Source organism: Xenopus laevis, chromosome 9_10L (assembly GCF_017654675.1).
Source record: "Xenopus laevis strain J_2021 chromosome 9_10L, Xenopus_laevis_v10.1, whole genome shotgun sequence".
Classification (NCBI taxonomy): Eukaryota; Metazoa; Chordata; class Amphibia; order Anura; family Pipidae; genus Xenopus; species Xenopus laevis.
Window position 1 is genome coordinate 4,038,817 of NC_054387.1, and position 24,139 is coordinate 4,062,955.

The following is a 24,139-nucleotide window of genomic DNA, read 5'->3' on the forward strand; positions in this document are numbered from 1 at the left end:
AACAAAAAGAGGCCACATTTCGGCCGGTGGAGTGGGCTGGGTCGCCGGGGCCTACAAAGGCTGGTGACTCTGTCCGACACTGACCCCCAGGTTTCAAGCATTCCGGATAAGAGATCCCACTTCTGTAATATTAACACTTATATACAAATATATATATATGATCATTAGCGATGGCACAAATTCGCTGTGAATTTCCACGTTTCGCCGACTAATAAATTCACGAATCTCCCGTGAAAATTCAGCAATTTCCAATTTTCAAGTTTTTTTTGTGAAAACGTTCAAATTGCTAAATTTTTTTGTGAAAACGTTCGAGTTGACAATTTTTTTTAGAGAAAACGTTCTAATTGCTTGATTAAAGTGAAAATGTTCGAATTGCTCGATTTTTCAGCGAAAATGTTCGAATTGCTACATTTTTTGGTGAAAATGTTCTAATTGCTCAATTTTTTGGTGAAAACGTTTCGAATTGCACGATTTTTACGTGAAAACGTTTCGAATTGCACGATTTTTTCATGAAAACTTTTGAATTTCACAATTTTTTGGGTGAACTTTTCGATTTCACAATTTTCCGCGAATTTTTCAATTCACCCATCACTAATGATCATGATCACAGAAAACCACATCGTGTAGGTTGCCTTAAGGCATTTTGTCTATGGAAATTATGGAGGATACAGAAAAATTTGAAATGCATGTCTGAAAAATACTAAAGAGCCAGAGAAAAAAAAATGCATTGGGAATGAGATAAATCGGCCTATAAAGGAGCAAGATTTGGTTAATGAAGAAAGGGTTCCCTCTCGTGGCTTAAAGTTGCTACTACAACAAATAAAACGGGGAATTTTATTCTCATGCTTATAAAATATATTCACAGGTAAGGGGACTTAATATGTACAATGCTTGGGTGCTGGGTTTTAAGGGCAAGAGATTTTAGGTAATGTAAAGCACCCTGCTTTAAGAATACAGTGTCCACTGAGCTACAATATCATATATTTTGTACAATATCTTGAATTGTTTCTCCCGTATGTGTCCCTTGTGGCAGGGGTGATAAAGCTAACATAGTGGGGAATTGTGGATGTTGCCGGACAACAGGCTTCTAGATAACAGGCCCCAAACCTGTCCTTGATTAAAGGGATCCTGTCATCAGAAAACATGTTTTTTTCAAAACGCACCAGTTAATAGTGCTACTCCAGCAGAATTCTGCACTGAAATCCATTTCTCAAAAGAGCAAACAGATTTTTTTATATTCAATTTTGAAATCTGACATGGGGCTAGACATTTTGTCAATTTCCCAGCTGCCCCTGGTCATGTGACTTTAGGAGAGAAATGCTTTCTGGCAGGCTGCTGTTTTTCCTTCTCAATGTAACTGAATGTGTCTCAGTGAGACATGGGTTTTTACTATTGAGTGTTGTTCTTGGATCTACCAGGCAGCTGTTATCTTGTGTTAGGGAGCTGTTATCTGGTTACCTTCCCATTGTTCTGTTGTTTGGCTGCTGGGGGGGGAAAGGGAGGGGTTGATATCACTCCAACTTGCAATCCAGCAGTAAAGAGTGATTGAAGTTTATCAGAGCACAAGTCACATGCCTTGGGGCAGCTGGGAAATTGACAATATGTCTAGCCCCATGTCAGATTTCAAAATTGAATATAAAAAAAAATCTGTTTGCTCTTTTGAGAAATGTATTTAAGTTCAGAATTCTGCTGGAGTAGCACTATTAACTGATTAACTGATTGAATTTGTGAAACCCAGGCCTGATCCAAGCACACAGGAGGTCCATATCTGACCAATAGACAAGACTAGTTGGGCGTCTGCATTTGCAATAAGAGGAAATATTTCAAGGAATGTATGTTAGGGTCCAATAAAGACGGGTTAGAGCCTTCTGGCTGTTTTTTTATGAATACTGGCCAACTGTGAGAGTGGCAGGACAAACAGGTTTTTCTGCTCCATATAATCATGACTTCCTTATTTTAAGAAGGTCAACCCCCCCCAATGCATAAACACAATCTTACAGCTGGAGAATTCTGATTGGAGGAGGAATAGCTCATATGCAATGAAAATAATAATAATCCCATTGTGTTTAAATATGCCCAGCTGGCAAATAACTGAGAGCAATATTGAAGGTCAGGATGTAAACATATCCTAGATCTCAAGATGGCAATAGGTCCTTAGCTGACTCCTATTAGTGTGGTTTTATGAAGCCTATATATGAATTTCCAGATTAGCTCCGATATGTACCACCATCAGAGTTGCATTGACTCCTTCCATACTAGAGACAAGCCTGTTGGATCCATACAGGAGAGAACCTGGTCAATGAGTGAAACTGATACAAGTGTTCTTGCAAAACCAGAACCTTCTCATGAAGGATCAGTTACATCTACTATAGATTTACTTTTCTCACGTGTACAAACTACCACCTTCTTGTAGAACGTATGCACAACTTTTGGTGTCCCCTGTCTTGATGCTTCCTGGGAACCACCAAAGGTCCCAGCGTAGTTATTAAAGGAGAGCAGTCTGTTGTTTTACTACACCTAGATGTTTCTGCTCCACCTCTAACACTCTAATTGGATGTACATCTCTAACACTGGGAGAGAAAAACGTGCCATCACCTAGTATAATTGAAATATCCCTATAATGCTATTATCCCTATAATTATATTCTATAATGTTATCATTTGCATACATTGTGCCCAGTGCACAATGGTATTGGGGACCTCTTCTGCCATCATTGCCTTAGGTTTGGCCCTTCTGTAGATCATTAGGTCTAATGATGTGAGTCGGCTTGAGTAATTATCATACTTCCCCCTTATCACATCTAGGTCATTCAAGGAAAGAATAAGCCAAAGCAGTTATTTTTTGGAGATAGTTTGTGTGGCCTGCAAAAGAAGACCAGATATTAGAAGGGTTGCAGTCACATGTAACGTCCATGGAGCCAAGTGAGCCATTATGATCAGTACAGGTCTACTATGACTTCTCCAAACCACTACTCAAATGCCACTCCTGTGTGTTATGAGCACATCGACACAAGGCAGAAAACTCATGTTTTTTTTTTAATTTAATTTAAGTGACTGTAGAGGAACAATCTTTCAGCAGGTAGCACAATCAAGAGTCACGTTGTGCACTAAATTGCACGCACCTACTGTATGAGCATTAGGCTAGGACGGTATGATTCAGATATGACTAATGTTTCACAGCTTTTCTGAGCATATGAGATTAGCACTTGTGCTCTATGGGATCCATTATCCAGAAATTAAGCTGCAGAAATCAATGTTGATGGCTGAACAATCCTATTGGTTGGTTAAGTTGACTTAAGGCATGGCACTGCTTATCCAGAAGGCCCAAGGTCCCGAGCTTTCTGGATAATAGATGCTATACCTGTGAAGGCAAAACATTTCTTTTGAGGGTCACAGGCGGTTGGGGAGACCATCTCTAGCCACAGGCCACCCCATCATACAATGCCACAATCTACCCTGCCAGCTGCCTTCCATTGGCTGATTTATATACTCACACCTTGCACAACCATGCCTTCTGCTGAAGTCAGAGATGGGTGGGGCAGGCATGGCTGTATAAATAATGATGGCTCATATTTATTTACCCATGTCGCCCAACCTGCCCATCTCACTAGTAAACTGGCCTTCCAAAAGTTGTAGGTAGGGTTCCTCCCGACTGAAATCCCTCAAGGTTAGCCTGTAGCATGTATTGTGTTCGGTTTAGGGGACTGATGCATTCTAGAACGCTCAACATAACCCCCTTCAGGTATGTCTCTTTGAAAATGATCAGATTATGCCTTCATTATATATTTTGTGACCCAGATTTCTTTGGGCACTTTCACATATTTGCTAAAACGTATAATCTTGAAATAAAGTGTACAGTATGTGTTTGCTTTAAGACAACATTGCAAAGTGGGTTACTTATGTGCTGAACATTTATCCAGTGTGAACCTGTCTCCCAACATTGCTCGACAAACAATATATACATACATAAGGCACCAAAAGAAAATCCACACCACAGCAGAACCAACAATCAATCAGTAAAAATATCCTGCCTTTCTCATGTGAACTTGGTCTTTGTTCTCTGTCAATGAAGAGCAAAGGCTTTGTTAGCCAGGTGTGTTTTGTAGAAGAGCCTTCACTTGGGTGAGATTAGTAAAGCACATGAATATCCGGCGATGGGAGTGGAGAGATGTGCTCATCATGCAATTACTGTTTCTGCTTGAGTTATGTTTCTTTCTATATCTATAGTTCCTTGCCACAATGAATGGACTTTTGCCTATACAACATGGGCAGTACTATCCATACTGCCTGCAATGCACACAAGCTCAAGGGGGGGTAAATTAACCATTTGGTATCAAAGTTTTCAATATTTTTTGAATGACCTAGGCTCTGTCAGCAACGGGATTCTTGCACCAAGGTCTTCCAACGTCCATCACCAATGATCAACACAACTGGACATGGATATACGGGTAACCAGCCTCCAGGTGGTTTAATTAACTTGCTCATCCTCTGTAATGATATAAGCAGTGCATGCTGTACCTGGGAATAAGTGTAATGAAAGCCATCAGATTGCACATGTTGGTTTAGTGTTGACATTTGTCACATATTTCTTGCATTAATATAACAAGAGATTCCAATTCTCCTTCCACAAACGTAGAGTGAACTGCGTGCACTTTGTTCCCCTGCAATGTTTGCTGAAACAATGGTAATTGTTGGTTTTTATTCAGACTTTAGCTCAACCATGGAAACTTGCTGTTTGGTAGTCGCTGCACAAGTTAAAGCCTTAAAATGACTCTTTCATAGACAGGATAGCTTTTCTCTTTTCTATACTCCAAAGGAATTGTCATGGCCTAGCTCCTAGACTGTATTTATTTAGTACCAAATAGGTTTTTTTAGGGTGTTACTTCCCCAGTCTTGAACCAATTGCCACATCTAAGGCAACGTCCAAAAAACTTAAGCTCCCCATGATTTCAATTATCTTGGCACCACCATGCCTTGATCCTGTAGCTGATGGGAAGTTGAAGTTGGTGAAATTAGTTCTTGGTTGTTAATGAGGTGATAAATATGTATTATTTGACAAAGTTATTGTGGTAGTTGAGGACTTTTGTAGGGGGCTACAAAGGAGTCATCTATGGGTGACTGGTAAATGCTTACATGTAAGCATTGTGAAATCGTGAGTTTTAATGGAACACCAGATGCTCTGCAGGGTAAGCGAATTTTCAGTTCTGGGTGTAAATGAATTCCAAAGGTAAGGAACTGCTCTGGTCAAGTCCTGTGGATTTGTGAAGGTTACTAGAGAGGAGGAATATCTAAGGTTCTTGAAGGAATGCAGTTATCAATTTGGAAAGTATCTGGGGATATGCTTTGTGATGTAACCACACTGTTAAAGAGTTATAGTAGGACAATATAGTGACAGTAGGGCAAGTGGAAGACATTAGTGTAAGATAGAGGCAGTAGGGCAAAATGGCAGCTGTAACACTTCATATTAGTATGGCCAAATCCAGCGCCAATTCTGACTGAGACGGCTCCTGCAATGCCGCCCACCCTCACCGGCTTACCTGTCGGGAGGGGAGGCAGGAACACTAATGCGGAGAGCGCAATTGCTGGTTTAAATTCAGCTCTTAAAGGTGCAAGAGCGGCTTTCTGCCGCCCCTGAAAACCTCTCTGGCGCTGCCGCCTGAGGCGAGCATCTCAGCTCGCCTCATTGGCGGACCACCCCTGGCCAAATCTGTAGACCTCCAAAATATCTCTCTTAATGTAGCATGACACAAATGAAGATAAGGAGTGAGAGTTGGAAGAAATTCTTGTTGAGCAAGCATTAGTTGAGCACTCCCTGGAAGACGGAAGACAATCAGTAGTTGCCTTTGAAAATACACAGAAAGGCAGACAAAAGCTGAGTTTGTTCGGCAACTGGGTGCATTTGCAGCAAGTCCTATTGTCATGGCAATATTAAATAAGCCTTGGTTTGTAATGTCTGTCATGCTCAGCTCTCTAGTACTAAAAAAGGGAAATGGTCGTTGATGAATGTGTCGTTAATGAATGTTAAATAATATTTACTGAAAATTGTTGAATTGTGGCTACTCGAGATGAGAGTTAAAATTTGGATATGTTTATTGCTGCAAAATAAAAGAACTTATTTCCTCTATTGAGAGAATGTCAAACTCACATGTACTGTACATACTCAAAGATCTCAGGGCATGATGTTGTAAGAGATTAAATGGGTGGTAAGTCTTTAAGGTATTGTGATCAGTCAGAAATCAGAAGGGTCGGATCAGGATGGAGCAGGTGAAGACACAGGAACATTCAAAAGTGGGATGGAGTGGACAAAAGGAAAAGACCAGGCAGCATAGGAGCAGGAACTAGGTCCAAGCCACAGTGTTCAAGCTTTTAGGCCAATGAAGTGAGGCCAAGGAAGGGCCAATAGGGCTCTAGGCCCTGGAGCTAATTCACAACATATTGACAGGGCTTTCAGATTTGAGGTTTTCTATCCCAGTGATGGTGCTTGCAAGGGTCTCATTTTTGTTAAATTTCTATAAAAGATTTACACACACTTGTTGAAATGTACAACCAAGGCTGGTGAATTAGTTTTAGTTTGAGCAATGGAAGCAATAAACATGATAAAAATAAAAGGCACGCCATGGGAAAAGGCATCTTCCAGACACCTAGTTGTAAAGGGCTTTATGGTCTTGAGGAATGAATGAACGTGGGTGGATGTCATTTCCTTATTAAACTATGTACGGGGGTGTCCCAGGAAAGACTTTCACAAAAACTGAAACTGAATTAGATCATGGCTGTGTTGAGCCAGCTCTTCCTTATTATATGGGTCTTCTTGCCTCTTTTCAAAGCTGTCAGTGGAGGAGAAGTGGCCATGTCTCAAATACACTAATATAGAAAAGATCAAAGAACCAGAAGCCATCCCTCTTTATTTGAAGCAGCGAAGGTAGTTCTTCAAGTGGTGGGCAGTGAGATTGGGGAATATCCTGCCAGGGGGATGTTTTGATCGCAGATTTTACTGGTGCCTTTAAAAGAGGTTTGGAAGACTTATTGGAGAACAATAATATCCATGGCTATAGTCATTTCAAGATCTACGGTTAGTTTAGTATAGTTATGTGTACATATATTTTTATACACGTAAGCGTATCAATAGGTCTGTATGGGTATATGTATATATGTGTACTTGTTATTTGTAGGGGATGGACTTCATTCAACTCAAATTAACTAGAAAACAGAACACCACCAGAAGCTTGATGACATTTGAAACTGCATAACCTGGCATCAGACACCCTGTTTTAATTAGCTTCTATTCATGCAAGGCCTAAACCCTCTTTACAATGTAGGTGCTGAAAATGAGTTAATCTCCAATATTTGACATGCTTTGACTAGAACAATTCTTTTTCAGTCAATCACTAAGCCCTAATGGTGAGAAGATGACATGTATCTAACAAGCACGGAAATGGTTTCCGCAAACTCACCATGACCTAAATCCTCAGTTAATGTGTGATGCTGGCCCATATTAACTAAATGTGTTGAATGTCTTCAAATCTGAGTACAGTAGATTTGAGTTTATAATCCAGAACAATGAGTGAATGGAAGGTCCTTACTGCATAACTGATGCACACAAGGGCAAAGACGCTTAAGAATCATGATCTTTTTATCGCTGTACTTGGGAGCAGAACCATGCACTTCTTGAACCAGTATGCCCTCCTCTTGCCAATGCACCATGCTTTTTAAAATAAAATTGCTCTCAGGGCATTTGGCACCAGCTTGAGTAAGCAGTATGTACGGGCTCCCTATGTTTTTTGCACCTAAAGGCATTTTCAATCAGTGTATTTATTAAAAAAACATATTGATGAAAATCACGAATGTTCGGATTCCATTCTCTAAGACTGCCAGTTAACAGTTATGGGCGCCTGGCCACCCTTGTGAGAAGGGATTCTTGAGAACAGAGGCTTCTTTTAAGCAGGGTTGAAGCATAATTAGTCTATTGAAAATCTTCTGCAGGTATAATATTGTTTTATCAAAGATGAACTTCTGCTTAAAACAAATTCAAGTAGTAGCCCATAAGTTAAACACCGGGTTAAGTGTCTTTATACACATAGTCAGAAAATAAGCAAAAGTGCCACAATACCGTCTAAGAACAGGACACACCCAGTTGTTCGTGGATCTATAAGCCTACAGTAGGTTGGCTCTGTATCTGAGGGTTATAAACACTAAAGGGCAAACGCTCATTATTCCCAAATGATATGTCCCATTTGGAATGGCAAGACCGAGGCTGGTCTCATAGTCCGGGAAGCTCCGTTGCTTCATATTTGGGGGTTTCTATAACTTTTATATTTTCTGGCACTAGGATAGACACAAAGATAGCCACAGCATCAAGACTACTTTCAACAGCCTGCACTAAACTAAAATTAGGCACAAAATTGCAGAATTGTGCCCATTAAACTTATAAAAAAAGTCATAGGAGTTACCTGTCCTTATAGATACTAGTAGTCTTCACCAATTTTACCAACTGTGCCTATTCTGGCTCAAATTCCAGCATGGTGTGAGTAACGTTACGGTCCCCTATACCTGACACCTATGAGATGGTAAGTTTTGTGGTGGTGACACAATTGTTAATAAGGGTCCATTCTTTCCTGGTAAACCCATTGCATTAAGAATATAACTGTACGCAGGATATTAAACAAGTGTTTCTCAATGCAAACCTTTCACATTCTATTGTCTAGAGAAAACACCTTTCCAGTCTGCTAAGACAGGTTGCTTTTAAAACTCCTCCCCTGACTGCAGGTTGAGAAAACCTAACCAACAGGTTGCTGGGGGGGGGAGGGCTTGACTCTGCTCTATCACAGATCTTATAGAATCTCTAAGGCATGAGGAAGTTCAACAGAAACTGACTGAGATCATGTGCATGTATATGCTTACAGAGCTTTCAGTCTGGAGTTCTGAGCTGTGCGGGAAGATATTTAAATTGCTGGTTTAACTGGGAACTCAAAGAAGAACATCTTAAAAGACTATTCTCCCACTGGGTTTGTGGATCTTATTTACAAGTATGTTAAATCCAGAAGCAAGGAGAGGGTTGCGAACGTCTGGGCAGCTGAAGAACAGAGTAGAAGAGCTTAAAAATCCCTGGAGACAAAGCTCCCCCCTTGTCTTTAATTACAATGAAACAGCTCGTCTTGCCACCGATGCCTTAGTGGAACGCGGGGAGAAAGCCTATCTGCATGTCCTTCAGGAAGAAAAAGAACTGCCTTTCCTTTCCAGCTTGGACATTGACTTCATCTGCAACAATGTCGCAGCCAGTGGGAAATCTAATCAGTCTATTGTTTCTGATAAGGACCTTGATGGGACTAACTCCTTGTCAGGAGACCACTGTCCCTCTGAGCTGACATCTGGTACCTATTTTCCTTTCATGTCAGACTTTGATGCACCTGATTTGGAACTGGGCTGGCCGGAAATTCCTCTGGCCACCAAAGCCAGGAAAACAGAAGTTCAAGTTTTCTTCCAAAAACGCAGATCCAACGAGATCAAGGAACTGATAAGGTCGCACATAAATATGGCAAAAAGAGTAAGTCATTGGGGTTATTATCAAACTACTCTTGATTAACATTCCACTTTACCAACATTCTACAGCTACAAAATATATGTATATTTAATCTATATAGATTTGTGCTGTTTTGGTTGTACTGGTTTCATGGATTGCCATGTATATTTCCAATGTGGCTTTTAAAATCAAATCTGCTAAATCATATGGAAAACACGTGAACGAGAAGCCAACTGTCCAAACAGTATGACAGGTGAAGCAAGGCATGGCTCCTCCCTATGTTTTCAGTCTATTCAGGTGCAGATATGGTGAAATTCCCTTGTGCAAGTTCTGCCCTTGGCCTTGGCTTGACCAAAGTAGATTGAGATTATGAAAGGATAGTCATTCCCCAGGTTCTATGGCTCTGGTCCATTAACTTCCACAACTCTACTTATGTTTAGAGTAATTTCTATAGTTTTGTTGTTGTATAGTGGCTGCTTAGTCAATAAATTAATTGTATTTGTGGGAGGAGAGAGTAATATGAAGGGCAGGAAAGGAAACAGAACCTTTAGGCAAAGTGAGCTGCATTTTTTAAAAATTACATGTGTCACAAAATTGAATGACATACCAATGAACACATGGGTGTGGGGAAGCAAGTCCCAGCATGCTCAGCCAAACAGCAAGCAAATATGCTTGGAGTTGCAATTTATCTACTGTAGATAGAATTTGTTGTTATGGTTACACTTTTTCTATATGTAACAGTAAGTTAAAATTTGCCAGAGCATTTTAGACTTTGATTAGATATTCATCCACTATGTTCAGGGCTCACATACTGTATGTACCTTTCCAACAACAAAAAAATAAATAGAATTAGACTTATCACATGGTTTGAGCCATGGAGAAGTCAGATTTGATTTTGCAAGGAAATAAATTCATGGAAAAATACTTTACTGTGTTTTTGAGAATTGGATCCACCAAGTCATGTGGAACATCCTTTGAAAACTCATGAAGGAGGAACCAACTGTCTAAACCATATGACAATGGCAGTTTGCCATGTCTCCTCCTTAAAAGAGAGAAGCAAACCCAAAAGTTAAAAAAACCTCTACCCCCCCTACCCTTCCTAGACCCCCCTCCCCCAGCCTAAGTGTTACCCCAGGCAAATGCCCCTAAGTCTTTATTTACCCTTCCGTGCAGATTCTGTCCAGCAAAGTTCACGGACGCCATCTTCTTGTCTTCGGTAATCTTCGGAATGAGACCGGTGGAGCGGCGCATGCGCAGTTGGAGCAATTTTCTGTCTTGTGACAACTGCGCATGTGCTGAAACTCATGAACATTGCCGAAGTCCAGATCTCATTCCGAAGATTAATGAAGCATCTTAAGATGACACCCGTGAACTCCGATGCCTGAATCTGCACTGAGGCGTAAGTAAAAAGTTAGGGGCATTTGCCTGGAGTAACACTTAGGCTGGGGGGAGGAGGGAGGGGGGTTTATGTAGGGTAGGGGGGGTAGGGTTTTTTAACTTTTGGGTTTGCTTCTCCTTTAACAGTCTGGTTAGTTGCAGACAAGGGGAAAGCACCCTATGGAAATTCTTCTCTTGGCCAAAGCAGAAAAAACTCATGAAAGGGCACGTTCTATGGATAGTCAAGGTAGACTACATGAAGCCCAGTAAAGAGCTGGTTCATAGGCTTATTTTCAAATCTGTTAATCTGTTGATATACAGAGACAGCAACTAAGCAGTCTCTGGAATAAAAGAGAAACATGAAAGGTAGCAAAGGAAATTGAAAGGGATGCCTTTTGAAGGAAAGCTCCGGATTTAAAGGCCATCTCCTATAGAGTCCATTTTAACCAAATAATTCTAATTTTTAGAAATGATTTCCTTATTCTCTATGATAATAAGTACTTGATAATAAGTTGCATGAATCCATATTGGTGGCAAAAGAATCCTAAATTATTTTTAGCAGGCTTAAGCTATTACAGGTATTTTGGAATTACAGAAAGATCCCTTATCTGGAAAACCCCGGGTACCAAACATCCCGGAACCTATACATACTTGAAATAGCTCCTTTAGGCAAACTGAGCTGCATTTTTTAAAATCCATTAACTGGACAGAATAACATCTGATGCAAATGTAAAAAGGGGTGTGGAAAAGCAAGTCCAGCATGCTCAGCCAAACACCAGGGAAATATGCTTGGAGTTGCCTGTTTAGCCAAAGCTGGTACTGGCTTTCTAAAGCTCCTTATATAAGATCTTCTCGCCCTCTAGTTGTTGGGAATCACAGGATTTATAAAAAGACAACAGACATCCTTTCTGATACTATATAGTGTAATATTCTTATGAGGGTGATGCCTTGTTCCCAAGTAGTGCCAAAGTTGTTCCGATATTCATGCCAGTTACTGGATTAACTTAACAGGTTTTCCATTGGGACCTAAAATTGCACAATATACAAGACCTCAATGGTTCTTTTCTCTTTAGTTCCTTCTCAATTCCTTTTACCACGTGGCAGAGATATTTTCCTTTTCTCGGCTGTTTGTTTTGATACAGGAGACCAATCTCCTTTCTTCTCCTTCTTGCAGTTAAGGACACAGTGATAAAACTTGCAAAGAATACAGAGCCTGCCTGTGTAAACGAGCCCTCGTGATGCTATTTCTTGGCTGGCTCCTTTGTTAGTTGGTCATTAAATGGGGAAATTAGGCTGTTGATACAGAAAGAATACCGGAGCAAATAATGCAATTAGTCATGGTGGGTGTAGCCTGATTATTTATGAAATTAGGCTGCAATCCGATATAATTCCCTTTTCTCACATGCATCCTTACATGAGCAATGAGGGCTCTGTCTGTCTTGCACAATACCATTAATTGGTGTCCTCTAACACCAGGGGAAATTAATGGGGTACGTCAATGAGAAGATCAAAGTTCCACCATGTACAGATTGCATTATTACTACAAGTTGCTAGAAGTCCCTGATCCCCTACAACTTTAAGATTTTTACAAACAGTATGGGGCAAATTCACTAAGATTCATAGTTGCGCCAGGCGTAACTTCGCCGCACTTTGCCGCACTTCGCCACACTTTGCCAGGCGTAGTTTTGCCAGCGCTCCGCAAATTCACTAAAATCCGAAGTTGCGCTCAGGGGTAGCGTAAGGTTGCGAAGTTGCGCTAGCGTTGATTCGCTAAGCGAAGCAAAGTTACACTAGCAATGGTTAATTTGCATACAGCGCCAAATTCAAATTTCAATGGAGGAATACGTACAATCACTACAAATGCGTGGGAAACCTTCAAAACATCAAATAAAAATTTTTTTTTGCCCTACACATGTGCCCACTGTTTAGTTAAGTTGCCATGAGTTAGGAAATGTAGGGGGGAAGGAGGGGAGCCCCAAAAAATTTTTTGATCTTTTTCAGCCTATCACCCATAATATAGAAAAAACGCCAGCGTTTTTTGGGACTTGGAAAAAATTTTAACTTTTTTTAAAGAAATCCCAATCTACTCTATTGCGCTTCGCCTGGTCTGAGGTGGCGAAGGAAGTCTAGCGTAAAAGGTAGCGTTCAGAAAAATGCACGCGTTAGTGAATTTGCGTAGTTACGTCCGTTGCGCAAATTCGCCAGCCGTAAGGGTGCAAAGTTACGCTAGTGAAGTTACGCCAGCGTCCGTTAGTGAATTTGCGAAGTAACAAAAATGGCCAACGCTAGCGAATTGACGCTAGCGTTAGGCGCTTCGGCGCATAGTGAATTTGCCCCCATATATCAGTCAGGAGCTCCCCACCATGTCTTCTATTCTTCTGAGCCTCCTCAGTTGTTCTGCAATGACTCTCTACCCCAGGGGTCTCCAAACTTTTTTGCCTGTGAGTTGGCCATTTGTTAGACCTTATGTGGACTGTCAGTCTGCAGGAGACTTTGCTTGGCAGTATACCTGTTTTTATGCAACCAAAACTTGCTTCTATGCCTGAAATTCAAAAATAAACATCTACTTTGAGGCCACAGGAGGCAATATCCAACGGGTTGATGTAGCTCAGGAGCTGCCCACTGGGTGGGTAGAGTAGATCACTGATCTACTCTATGGTGACATTTGGCAACCCTCTAAAGATGCCACTTGTCAAATACATGTTACAATTTCCAGCCACTGTTTCCTCATATCAATCGTTTGATAAACTAATTCTTGGAACTAGCCTGAAGTACATAATGTGATGAAATAGTAGCCTAATCCAGTTACTCATTCCGAAACCCATTATGTTGTTTATGGCAAAACCCTTGCACGTGCCATAGCGTGCGTGAATCAGAGCAAAATCCGTGACTCTGACTAATGCGCTACCTGATTTTATCCGGTTTCTTTGCCTAAAGGTACGTGGGCTTTCAGTTCCCCAGAACCCGCATGTGTTTCCTGTAATGCCCCGAGGAACAGAAACCGTGGCATATAAACAACATTTCAGTTCCACGGAATTTATTTTTAGCTATTCACACAAATGACTTTACTGGAAGTGTAAAGGTGTGGTGTGAAGACAGGGGGAAAGTGCTCTATAACACACCCCATACAACTATTTTATATATGAGATATGGAAGTGACATTTCTAAAACATAATATAATGTCTGGTTCAACCCACAACAATGAGTCACCATCAAGGAAAAAGAATGGGCTGGGCCACAAACACACACATTGCACGTGATTATAAACATAGACTGGCATATTTTTTACTTTCGGCATCCAACTATTATATGTACTATTAATACCAGGACGCACAACATATCATTATTATTATGCAGCAGCACAAATAATATACCAGATACACCCAAATAACGCAATACAGACCCACATTCACATTTGTGCAACCATTCTGTTTCAAGATGGCATTTTTGTGCCCCATTCAGTGTAAACACAGGTAGGAAAGGACTAACAGTGGGAGCTGGAGACCACATGGCAACCCATGTCCCACCATATAACTACACTGAAATAGATAAATCATTATCACCTTTTTCCTTTGATGAGATTGCAACAAGTCAAGGTGTGTGTGTGTTTGTAACTAAGGAATACCAATGTTAGGGAACCTTAAAAACTTTGAAACATCTAATTCTCTCTCTGTTGCAGGTCATTGCTGTAGTAATGGATTTATTCACCGACGTGGATATTTTATGTGACCTCCTCGAAGCGGCGAGCAAGCGGAGAGTGCCCGTGTACCTCCTACTTGATGAAAAGAACCTGGTGCATTTTATCGACATGTATGAAAAGCTGGGATTCAACAAAACTTCTTTTGAAGTAAGGAGCCCTCTGTGGCTTTGGCATTTGTTATCTCTACTTGTATTTCTATTTGGCACTCACAAGAACTTACTGTAGCTTTCAGGGTAATATAAAATAATCTTTTGGGAGCAACTTTGCGCCAGTGCAATAACTTGATCTAATCAGTACAGTGGTGCTTAAATTAAGAAAGTAAATAGCTGATTGGTTGCCGTGGGTTCCCTCAAAGATGCTGTGGATGAACTATTATTTTACACAAAATATGATATAGATATTGCTGACCAATGCTGGTGGACGACAGCTCAAGTGATCTTAGACATTTATTAGCTGTAGGCAGTTGAGAAAATATCTAATTTAATATCTTATTATTTATTTTCAATATATGATTAAAAGGGAGAGCAACCAGAAGAAAAGCTCACTTGGAAGCATGGGCATTGACTGAAACATGGCCAGATATTGTGCATGCAGGGAAGGGAGGGTGGTTGGCAAACATTGATACTTTCGGTGATATAATAAATGGCGTAAGCTCCCAAACTGCAAAACATTGAGTGTTTGTGGATCCGTATATGCATTCTACAGTTGCTAAGGGACCAAGCCTGGTCAATGGTTAACCAGCACCACCAGTGCAGTGTAATTGAAAATAGGTGTGTGGTAGATCAATCACATCTACTACAGACATGGTGGCCGACATCCACGTTGCACTTCTCTGTATTTCTTGAAGATCTACAGACGAAGGTGGCAGCTCTGAGCTAAGGTGGTCAAGTGGTGCCATTTGGGAGAGGGCAGACAGGCCTATGCAGGGAGTGAACTGGTTGGAAATGGGTGGTGGGTGGCTTTGTTACCCTTTGATAGATTTGTTAGCAAGTAAAACTAGGTGGGAAGCTTGCTCGAATATTGACCATATCCTGGGAAAACAATCCAAGGAGGCATATTAGCACTTCAAAGACAGTGATCAAAGGGATTGCTATAGAAGGTTTTAGGAGTTTCCATCGAGGACTTGTGTTATTTATACCACAGTTAAGGTCAGGTGAGTCACTATTATTGACTCACTAATGGCACTTCCTATTTTCTACCAGAAATGCTGGACACCCATCACTCAGGAAACCACCTATAGTATTCAATGTTATTATATTGGTAGGTAGCTATTGGCAAATATCCCTCAGTTCACCTGAAAATCTGTCCATTCCATGAAGATAAACGGCTTCTAGGCGTACCAGTGTTTAGTGTACACATACCAAGTCACTCTATTGTCTACCAAAACGTTTCTTTTTTTAATCCCAGTCTTATGCACTTCTATAGAAACTTGGCTTCATAACTATGTCATACAAAGACGTCAAGCGACTCTTAGGGAACAGTACGGTAATAATCCAGTCCTCGCAGCTTTTCAGTAAGAAACGCATGGGGTGTCATATGTTGCAGGGTGTGACTACAGCATGGGTACTCTCATTGAGGAGTGATTAAGTGGCTTCGCTGAATTCATAAGGCATGGCTAAATGCATATTTCATTTCTTATTTTTCATATTGTTTGTCTCATGGAAATACTGAAGGTATTTTGTGCTATTTTCCTATGTTTTGCGATTGGTAGGTTCTTCTCTGTATGATACATCTCTATCCTTTTTCCACCCAGAATCCCCTCACAAAGATAGACACTGGGGCATTCCTTGGAGATACGGAGTGTGGCCTAATATGACTGTGGCTTAATATGACTGTTGCTATGGTTAAGACTAAAACTTTCTGTAATGGAAATGACAAGAGTAGTTGTTCAAAGCAGGGGAACTTGCAAACATCTCACATTAGAATGATACCATAAAACAATGCTAAACCCAGGGACCAATGGCTGGATCATGCTACGTCCCGAGTGAGGACCACATCAGCACACCAATATGGTTCTTGGGCGATGGGATTATTAAACCTGACAGTTATTGGCGACTAAGTCAAAATCTGTAGAGATGACTAAGCGTAGTACATTCAAGGCTGTTAATCCTGGTGGACACCCCCGTCACAGGTGTATCAATTCAAAGTTTCAACCGGTTCACTCAGGAAGTCAGCCAACACGCAGAGCTTGCTGCAAAGTGCTTTTATTCACAACACGTTTCGGGCTAAGCAGCCCTTTATCACTTAACACTTGATAAAGGGCTGCTTAGCCCGAAACGTGTTGTGAATAAAAGCACTTTGCAGCAAGCTCTGCGTGTTGGCTGACTTCCTGAGTGAACCGGTTGAAACTTTGAATTGGCGACTCCAACTCTGGAGAGGTTCCAACTTTTATAAGCCCGTGTATGGCCAGTTTACTATCAAAGTACTATTATGTTTATAGTTTCAATAGTACTTCCATTGTTCCACAGGGGTCATCTGCTCTTGAATGGGTTGCACACTCCCAGTTTTTTACACTGCACTTTGCCCTTTAAAGTATTACTATTGCCACCTTGCCTTATTGCCAACAATTTGCTCTACTGCACCATATTCCTGCCAACAGCTGCTGGCCATTATATACCAGGCCCTGGGTAGTCACCCTTGCTTGAACCCCCTAAACGCAACATAGTTACATAGTTAAATTGGGTTGAAGAAAGACCAAAGTCCATACACTCTGACTTAAAGAGGCTGAGCATTTAGTCCAGAGCGGCATCTTAGTGGTGCTCCACTTGGGATGGATGGGAAAATGTTCTCTGGCAATTACTAAATAAGCCGCATATTTTTTTACATCATATATACACAATATAAATACAGCTTTTAAAATCTATTTTGAGGTTTCATTATAGCAGTGTGTAATAAGGAGATGCTGGTGATGCTATTTCAATGCTTTCTGTACAGGGCTGAAAAGAGCAACCTGCTCTGCGGAGTAAAAGGGCCGCACCTATGCTTTGAATAATTTAGTTTTGCTACAGGCACAAAGGCCTTTATTTCTCACGGTGCCCCTGATCCAAATGTCAGACGGATAATTGCCCCTCGCTGTTATGTTTTTGGATTAAGATGTCAGCCTATAAACAGATTAGAATCAGATTAGAAAGTTTTGCAGGCACACTCAATGGGAAAATAGAGCAAGTGGGAAGATTTACCCTTACTTTATGTATTCAAAAATATTTAGCGTTGATCACAATATTTAATTTTGGTAATAGTTTATAGGGGTTCAGTGTTTTAGCTCCTATCATTCCCAGCCAATGTCATGTGATCCCTTGCCTGAATTTAAATTTGTACGCCTGTATACTAAATTTGCCAGCCAGTATGTAACAGCTTTTAAAATTTTTTATTGATTTCAGAAAATGAAGATCCGCACTGTTTCTGGGGACACGTATTGCACTAAATCAGGAAAGAAGTTTACTGGGCAGTGCATGGAGAAATTTCTAATGACGGACTGTGAACATGTGTTTGCTGGATCTTACAGGTAAGCTGTAGGTCAGTGAACCCCAACCAGTAGCTCGTGAGCAACATGTTGCTCTCCAACCCCTTGGATGTTGCTCCCAGTGGCCTCAAAGCAGGAGCTTATTTTTGAATTCCAGGCTTGGAGACAAGTTTTGGCTGCTTAAAAACCAAGTGCACTGCCAAACAGAGCCTCAATGTAGGTTGACAATCCACAAAGGGGCTACCAAATGGCCAATCACAGCACTTGTTTGGCACCCCAAGAACATTTTTCATGCATGTGTTGCTCCTCAACTCCTTTTACTTCTGAATGTTGCACATGGGTTCTAAAGGTTGGGGATCCCTGCTGTAGGTCATATAAGAAATATTATACAGGTATAGGATCCCTTATCCGGAAACCCGATATCCAGAAAGCTCCGAATTACGGAATGGTTGTCTCCCATAGACTCCATTTTATCCAAATAATACAAATTTTTAAAAATGATTTCCTTTTTCTGTGTAATAATAAAACAGTAGCTTGTACTTGATCCCAACTAAGATATAATTAATCCTTATTGGAAGCAAAACCAGGTTATTGGGTTTATTTAATGTTTAAATGAATTTCTAGTAGACTTAAGGCATGAAGACCCAAATTACGGAAAGATCCGTTATCCGGAAAACCCCAGGTGCCGAGCATTCTGGATAAGAGGTCCCATACCTGTATATGTTTTAGGCAGGGAACTTATCTGTGACACATGCAAAAAAATGCAGCATGGGGAAGGAGTATAGGCACGGGTCAGGGAAGGCAGCAAAAGTCAAGAAACAGAAAAGGAGTCAATAACTGGGAGACACTGCGCACCCAGGAACGTAACTCATTAATACCAACAGCCTGGGCCCAGTTGTCCTTTTTTAATACATTTTAGAACATTTTATGCAGAGTAATGACATCCTTACCTGGGTGTAACGTGCAAGTGTATTGACCTCACTGGATTGTGCAGACCTCAGTGACTATAGCCTTTCCTTGAGGTGCTTTAAAGCTGAAAATAAATATCCCGAAACGAAGGCCTAGGGCCCATACTGTTGTGTGTGTAGTGACCTTTCAGAGAAAGGGAAAAAAAGAGCGCCCCCTATCTGACATGACAGGCAAATAGAATATATAAAGTCACCTCAGAGATCTGAATCCAAGGCGCTTTGATAACAGCTGAGCATACATATGGCAACACAAATGCAAATTTTGATATTTGGCAATGGACATTTACTCCCAACGGAATACTAATAAAATGCAATGTAGGTATAGACAAGGTCAGACATGTTGTATAGGTAAAAGTAATTAAAGGTTTTCATTTGTAATGGAAAATAAAGAATGTTACAGATGTTAAATTATTGTAAAATGGGTAAAAAAAAGATAAAAATCTTTCATCTTTTCTTTTTTTTTTGTGAGGATCAGTAAGGAATTGTAAAAAGCTTTCTAAAATGCTTAAACCTTTTAACTTCTTAGACACTTAATCCTACCCTATTTTAATAACTAAAGAGATAATGACACTTTAAAAAAAAAAAAAAAAAGGGTACACATTTGAAGAATTTAAAAAAAAACAACACAAAGCATCCCCTTTGTTCCAAACCTGAACGTTATAAATGTAGAAGTCTGTATCTACTCTACGGTAGACAATAACATATAGTTTATGCGCAATATTTCTTTCTCTTTTTTTCAGTTTCAGTTGGCTTTCGAGTCACGTGCACAGCAACATGGTGACATACTTGAAAGGAAATATAGTTGAAGAGTTTGACAGAGAGTTTAGATGTCTCTATGCGGATTCATTGGAAGTTGATTATTTTAACAACTCTGAAAATGAGAACAGGTCTTTCATACAAGGCATGCCAAAGAACCGATGGACCCCATTAAACACCCCACCCGCGCCTCTACCCATTTTTGGGCACTCGACTCCTTCCAACAGCGACTCCAGCACTGACAGTCAATCAAGCGTCAAGACTCCTCCCTTTTCAAAGAACCAGGCCAACACCATCATTCATGAAGGGAGGGTAATCGGTTCCAATCACATCAGTAAAAAAGAAAACGATCAAACCAAGCCAATGGTAGAAAACTTAACAGAACGAAGACAGTCAGATCCTGAACCAGACATGAAAAACCTTCACATTATGCAGAAGTCTCCACTCTCAAGGTCTTCTCCTGTTCTCTCTGACAAAAACCACCTACCGCCCACGCCTCCATATATAGGTAGGTTTGGTGGCTTGCAGAACAAGGTTTTGCAGCCTGAAAACAATATAACCTCCAGAATGAAGAGCGATATAGCTCTAAATAAGGTTCCTAATGGTGTCGGCATGGACAGTAGGAAGGATGGTGAACTCCTGACAAACGGGAAACATGATATACCGGCCATTAATTCCAAACGAATGACGCTCGGACACAGTAAACTTGAACTCATCACACAATACAATAACATGGCAAAAAAGGTCTTTAGTCGATTTGAAAAATAAATAATTTTCACCTTATTTGATGAGTACGGGTGCAGTTCTTTGCAAAATTAAGACTTCTAACCAAACATACTGTACATAAACCACAGAAATGCAATATACGTGATGACAGGGAAATGATATTGCTTTGTGTTACAACAAACCATTCCGAAGAGAAGTCAACAATCAACAATGTCAACGATGTGGTCATCTGTTTCCATCGTCATTTGTCATTTTTGCCTAAAAAAGTTTGAAATGGACACAGGACCAATACAAGCTCTGGTGGTAACCCACCAGCTGCAACTGACCTATTTTTTGCCAATAAACCAAAGGAAATGGAGAAATTCTTTCTGGATATCGGTTGGATATCATGGGTGTTTGGAAAGCATTCTTTGTTGAGACATTTTTTTAAACCAGATACCCAGGACTTTTTCTGTAATATTTTTGGGGCTCACAGAATGTGACTGAGATACAATGGTGTTTGAACACCGACATAAGCTAAATTGGTTTGATAACAGAAGCAATTAAATAAAGTTGTACATAGATTCTAAAAAGAATTCAAGGAAACAAGTTATTAAATAAAAGGTAAAGCCACAAATCAAATCTAAGTTTTACTATTGCTACATTCATGTACAGAGGGAGTTATACATGGTACAAAGGGCTCGATTTTAAATGGGCTACGTAAAAACACAACCCTCAAGTTCTCAAAACCATCCATCTGTATTGGGTCAGTCTTGTTGCATGGCACTTACCTGAAAATGTACACGTAGGTGTTTTTAAAAAATATCCTGACAAGTGACAATGGTCAGGTCCTGGGGGTGATATGAGTATGCTTGATAAACAAACACATTCTAGGCCCAAGGTCTGTGAAGTGTGCAGGCCCCAAAAAGCAAAATCTGATAGTCAGAAGCCACTGGGACCCACAGCAAAATCATTTTGACCCCCCTAAACTTTGGGAAGAAGACATTATTACGTGTGGAATAACAGTCAGCTGATCTTCTTGTCTGGGTTTATCAGCTGATCCTGAACAGTATGGAGTAACACTCCCACACATTGATTCAGCCAAATGGCTTTTCCAAAAGTAGGGTCATGTTATACGTTAGCTGATCTTCCTGCAGGTTGATATTGGCCCGATATTGTAAAATTTTACCCAAGTTTCTCCTGAGTGCCCATCTATTGTCCAGATTACCCAGGAGGGTTGCACTACTGCACTCAAGTAACGCTGAGCTAAAGGGTAATACATTAGTGATACTGGTGTGATTCCCATGATTATTAAAGTGTGCCAGAATGTAAGATTTTGGAGGCTTCTGCTAAAAAATAGGAGTGCACAAAGAACTTGGGATCAGACTGGCCTACCAGAAGATATCTTGGTGGGCTGGTGGGCCCTAGCCTAGAACAATTCAGGACATCAGGCCTATAAGCAAACTTGTATCATATGACACTAGGGTTGCCACCTGTTCCAGAAAAAAATACCGGCCTTCCTATATATTTATAATTTTCCCTATTAATAACATTGGGCTCAATCATCATTTTTACCAACCAGGTCGGTAAAATACCGGCCAGGTGGCAACCCTATATGGCACTGTCTATATGAAATTGCTATTAAGGTGGACCCAGGGTGTATGGTTCTCTAGTGGACTTTAGGAGACCCGACTCAACGCTCCCAGTTAAATTAGTTTAGTGTATAAAATAGACCAAAACCACATTGAATGAGTATAACTCATAAGATTAGGATGTATTACCGATATGGGATCCATTATCCATAGATCCATTATCCAGAAAATTCTACATTATGGAAAGCCATCTCCCATAGACTACATTTTAATCATATAATTGAATTTTTTTTAAAAAAATGTTTACTTTTTCTCTGTACTTTGTATTTGATCCCAACTAAGATATAATGAATCTGTATTGCAGGCAAAGCCTTCCTATTGGGTTTATTTAATGTTTAAATGATCTTTTAGATCTTTTAGCAGACTTAAGGTATGGAGATACAAAATACAGAAAGATCCCTTATCCGGGAAAACCCCAGGTCCCGAGCATTCTGGATAACAGGTCCCATACCTGTACTTCAAAGGCTCACACTTAATTCTATATGTTTATCCAGAAGCTCTTGCTGCTTATATAGTGTAGGTTCAGGAACTGTAGATTCTATACTTTGCAACGCAGAACTGGTCAGACTGGTTTGGGGCGGTCGGTTTAACTAATTTCATTAAACAAATTAAATAAAAACTTTTACATTCTTAAATGCAATGTCAGAGCGACACAATCAAATCACAAGGGCTTGTAACGATGTTTAATTACATCCTAATTTAGTTTTCTTTGTCATAAATAATAATTACTTTATAATTGTAGGTATATGTATCTTGCTGTTAACCGGCCTGGGTGATAAAACTGGGTGAACAGTGGAAGTGCAATCCTCTTAAAGGGCCAGTAGAGGTTCCATGGTGTAATGGTTAGCACTCTGGACTCTGAATCCAGCGATCCGAGTTCAAATCTCGGTGGAACCTTAATTTTAAAAAATATGCAGAATTATCTTTAAATATATACATATGTACAGCACCTTATTCATGAGCAAACTCCTGTCTTTAATGATTAGTAAAAGGTATTTATTAGGCACCAACAAATTTGGCAGTGTTGTACGAGATTTATAACTATGAACCAAAGAACAATGGAACACAATTGCCTTTTTTGTTGTCAACAATAATTACTTTATATTTGTAGGTATATTTGTACCTTGCTGTAATATCTATTAACTAGAATGGGTGCTACAACTGGAAGGACAATAGAAGTGCAATCCTCTTAAAGGGCCAGCAGAGGTTCCATGGTGTAATGGTTAGCACTCTGGACTCTGAATCCAGCGATCCAAGTTCAAATCTCGGTGGAACCTTAATTTTAGAAAAAAATATTCAGACGTTATCTATAAATACAGTATATATGTACTACATCATCTTTATAAGCAAACTGGTGCCTTAAATGATTATTTGAACCAATTCATTAGGCACCAACAGATTTGGCAGTATTGTACAATAGTTAAGGTTCACACATAAAACATACAAAGTAACCTTGCATAAGAATACTCACAGGTATAGGAGATAAGGAAGAACCTTCTCATTACAGCTCTCGATGTAAAATTCAATCCATGTTCTGGTTTTCATTATAAAATATGCTGGAGTTAAAGGTAAATAATTCACCAAACAGCCTCTGGTGTCTGAGATGGCAGCCTTCTGGTGCCTAGGCCTCAAACTATTATATCCCCTATTGTTAGAACTTTAGGTTTGTTCAGATTCAGTAATACAGGGCAGAAAATCTCATCGCTGGAGGTCCACACAGGGCCCGAATATGGTCCATGGCTGATGGGTTTGTGAGGGCTGGTATTTTACAGACCTGGCCGGTAAAAATGATGCTTTATGCCAATGTTATTAAATTGGGGCTAGTTTTGAAGTGCCACTTGGCTAGTTTGGAGCTGGTTTTGTAGCTGACTTTGAAAATCAGACCTGGAAACCCTGGAGTACCATGTGGTGTGTGTGAATGTGATAGGGACCATAGATTGTCAGCTCCACTGGGGAGGTGAATGATGTATGATTTCTGTTAAGTGCTGTAGAATATATTGGT

The 24,139-nt window shown here is 40.3% G+C and overlaps 1 protein-coding gene and 2 non-coding genes across 3 annotated transcripts; all 3 read left to right on the forward strand.

Moving 5' to 3' along the window:
• The first annotated feature begins 8,808 nt into the window (after positions 1-8,808).
• fam83c.L (family with sequence similarity 83 member C L homeolog) lies at positions 8,809-21,078 on the forward strand. The gene is made up of 4 exons (XM_018234791.2): positions 8,809-9,540; positions 14,573-14,740; positions 17,974-18,098; positions 19,765-21,078. The coding sequence occupies exons 1-4, from the start codon at positions 9,025-9,027 to the stop codon at positions 20,546-20,548; spliced, it is 1,593 nt and encodes a 530-aa protein (XP_018090280.1). The 5' UTR covers positions 8,809-9,024; the 3' UTR covers positions 20,549-21,078.
• Positions 21,079-22,962: 1,884 nt separating this feature from the next.
• Positions 22,963-23,034, forward strand: trnaq-cug. Its single transcript has one exon. It is a non-coding gene; the product is annotated as a tRNA-Gln (tRNA).
• Positions 23,035-23,342: 308 nt separating this feature from the next.
• On the forward strand, positions 23,343-23,414 carry trnaq-cug. The gene has a single exon. It is a non-coding gene; the product is annotated as a tRNA-Gln (tRNA).
• Positions 23,415-24,139: the final 725 nt, after the last annotated feature.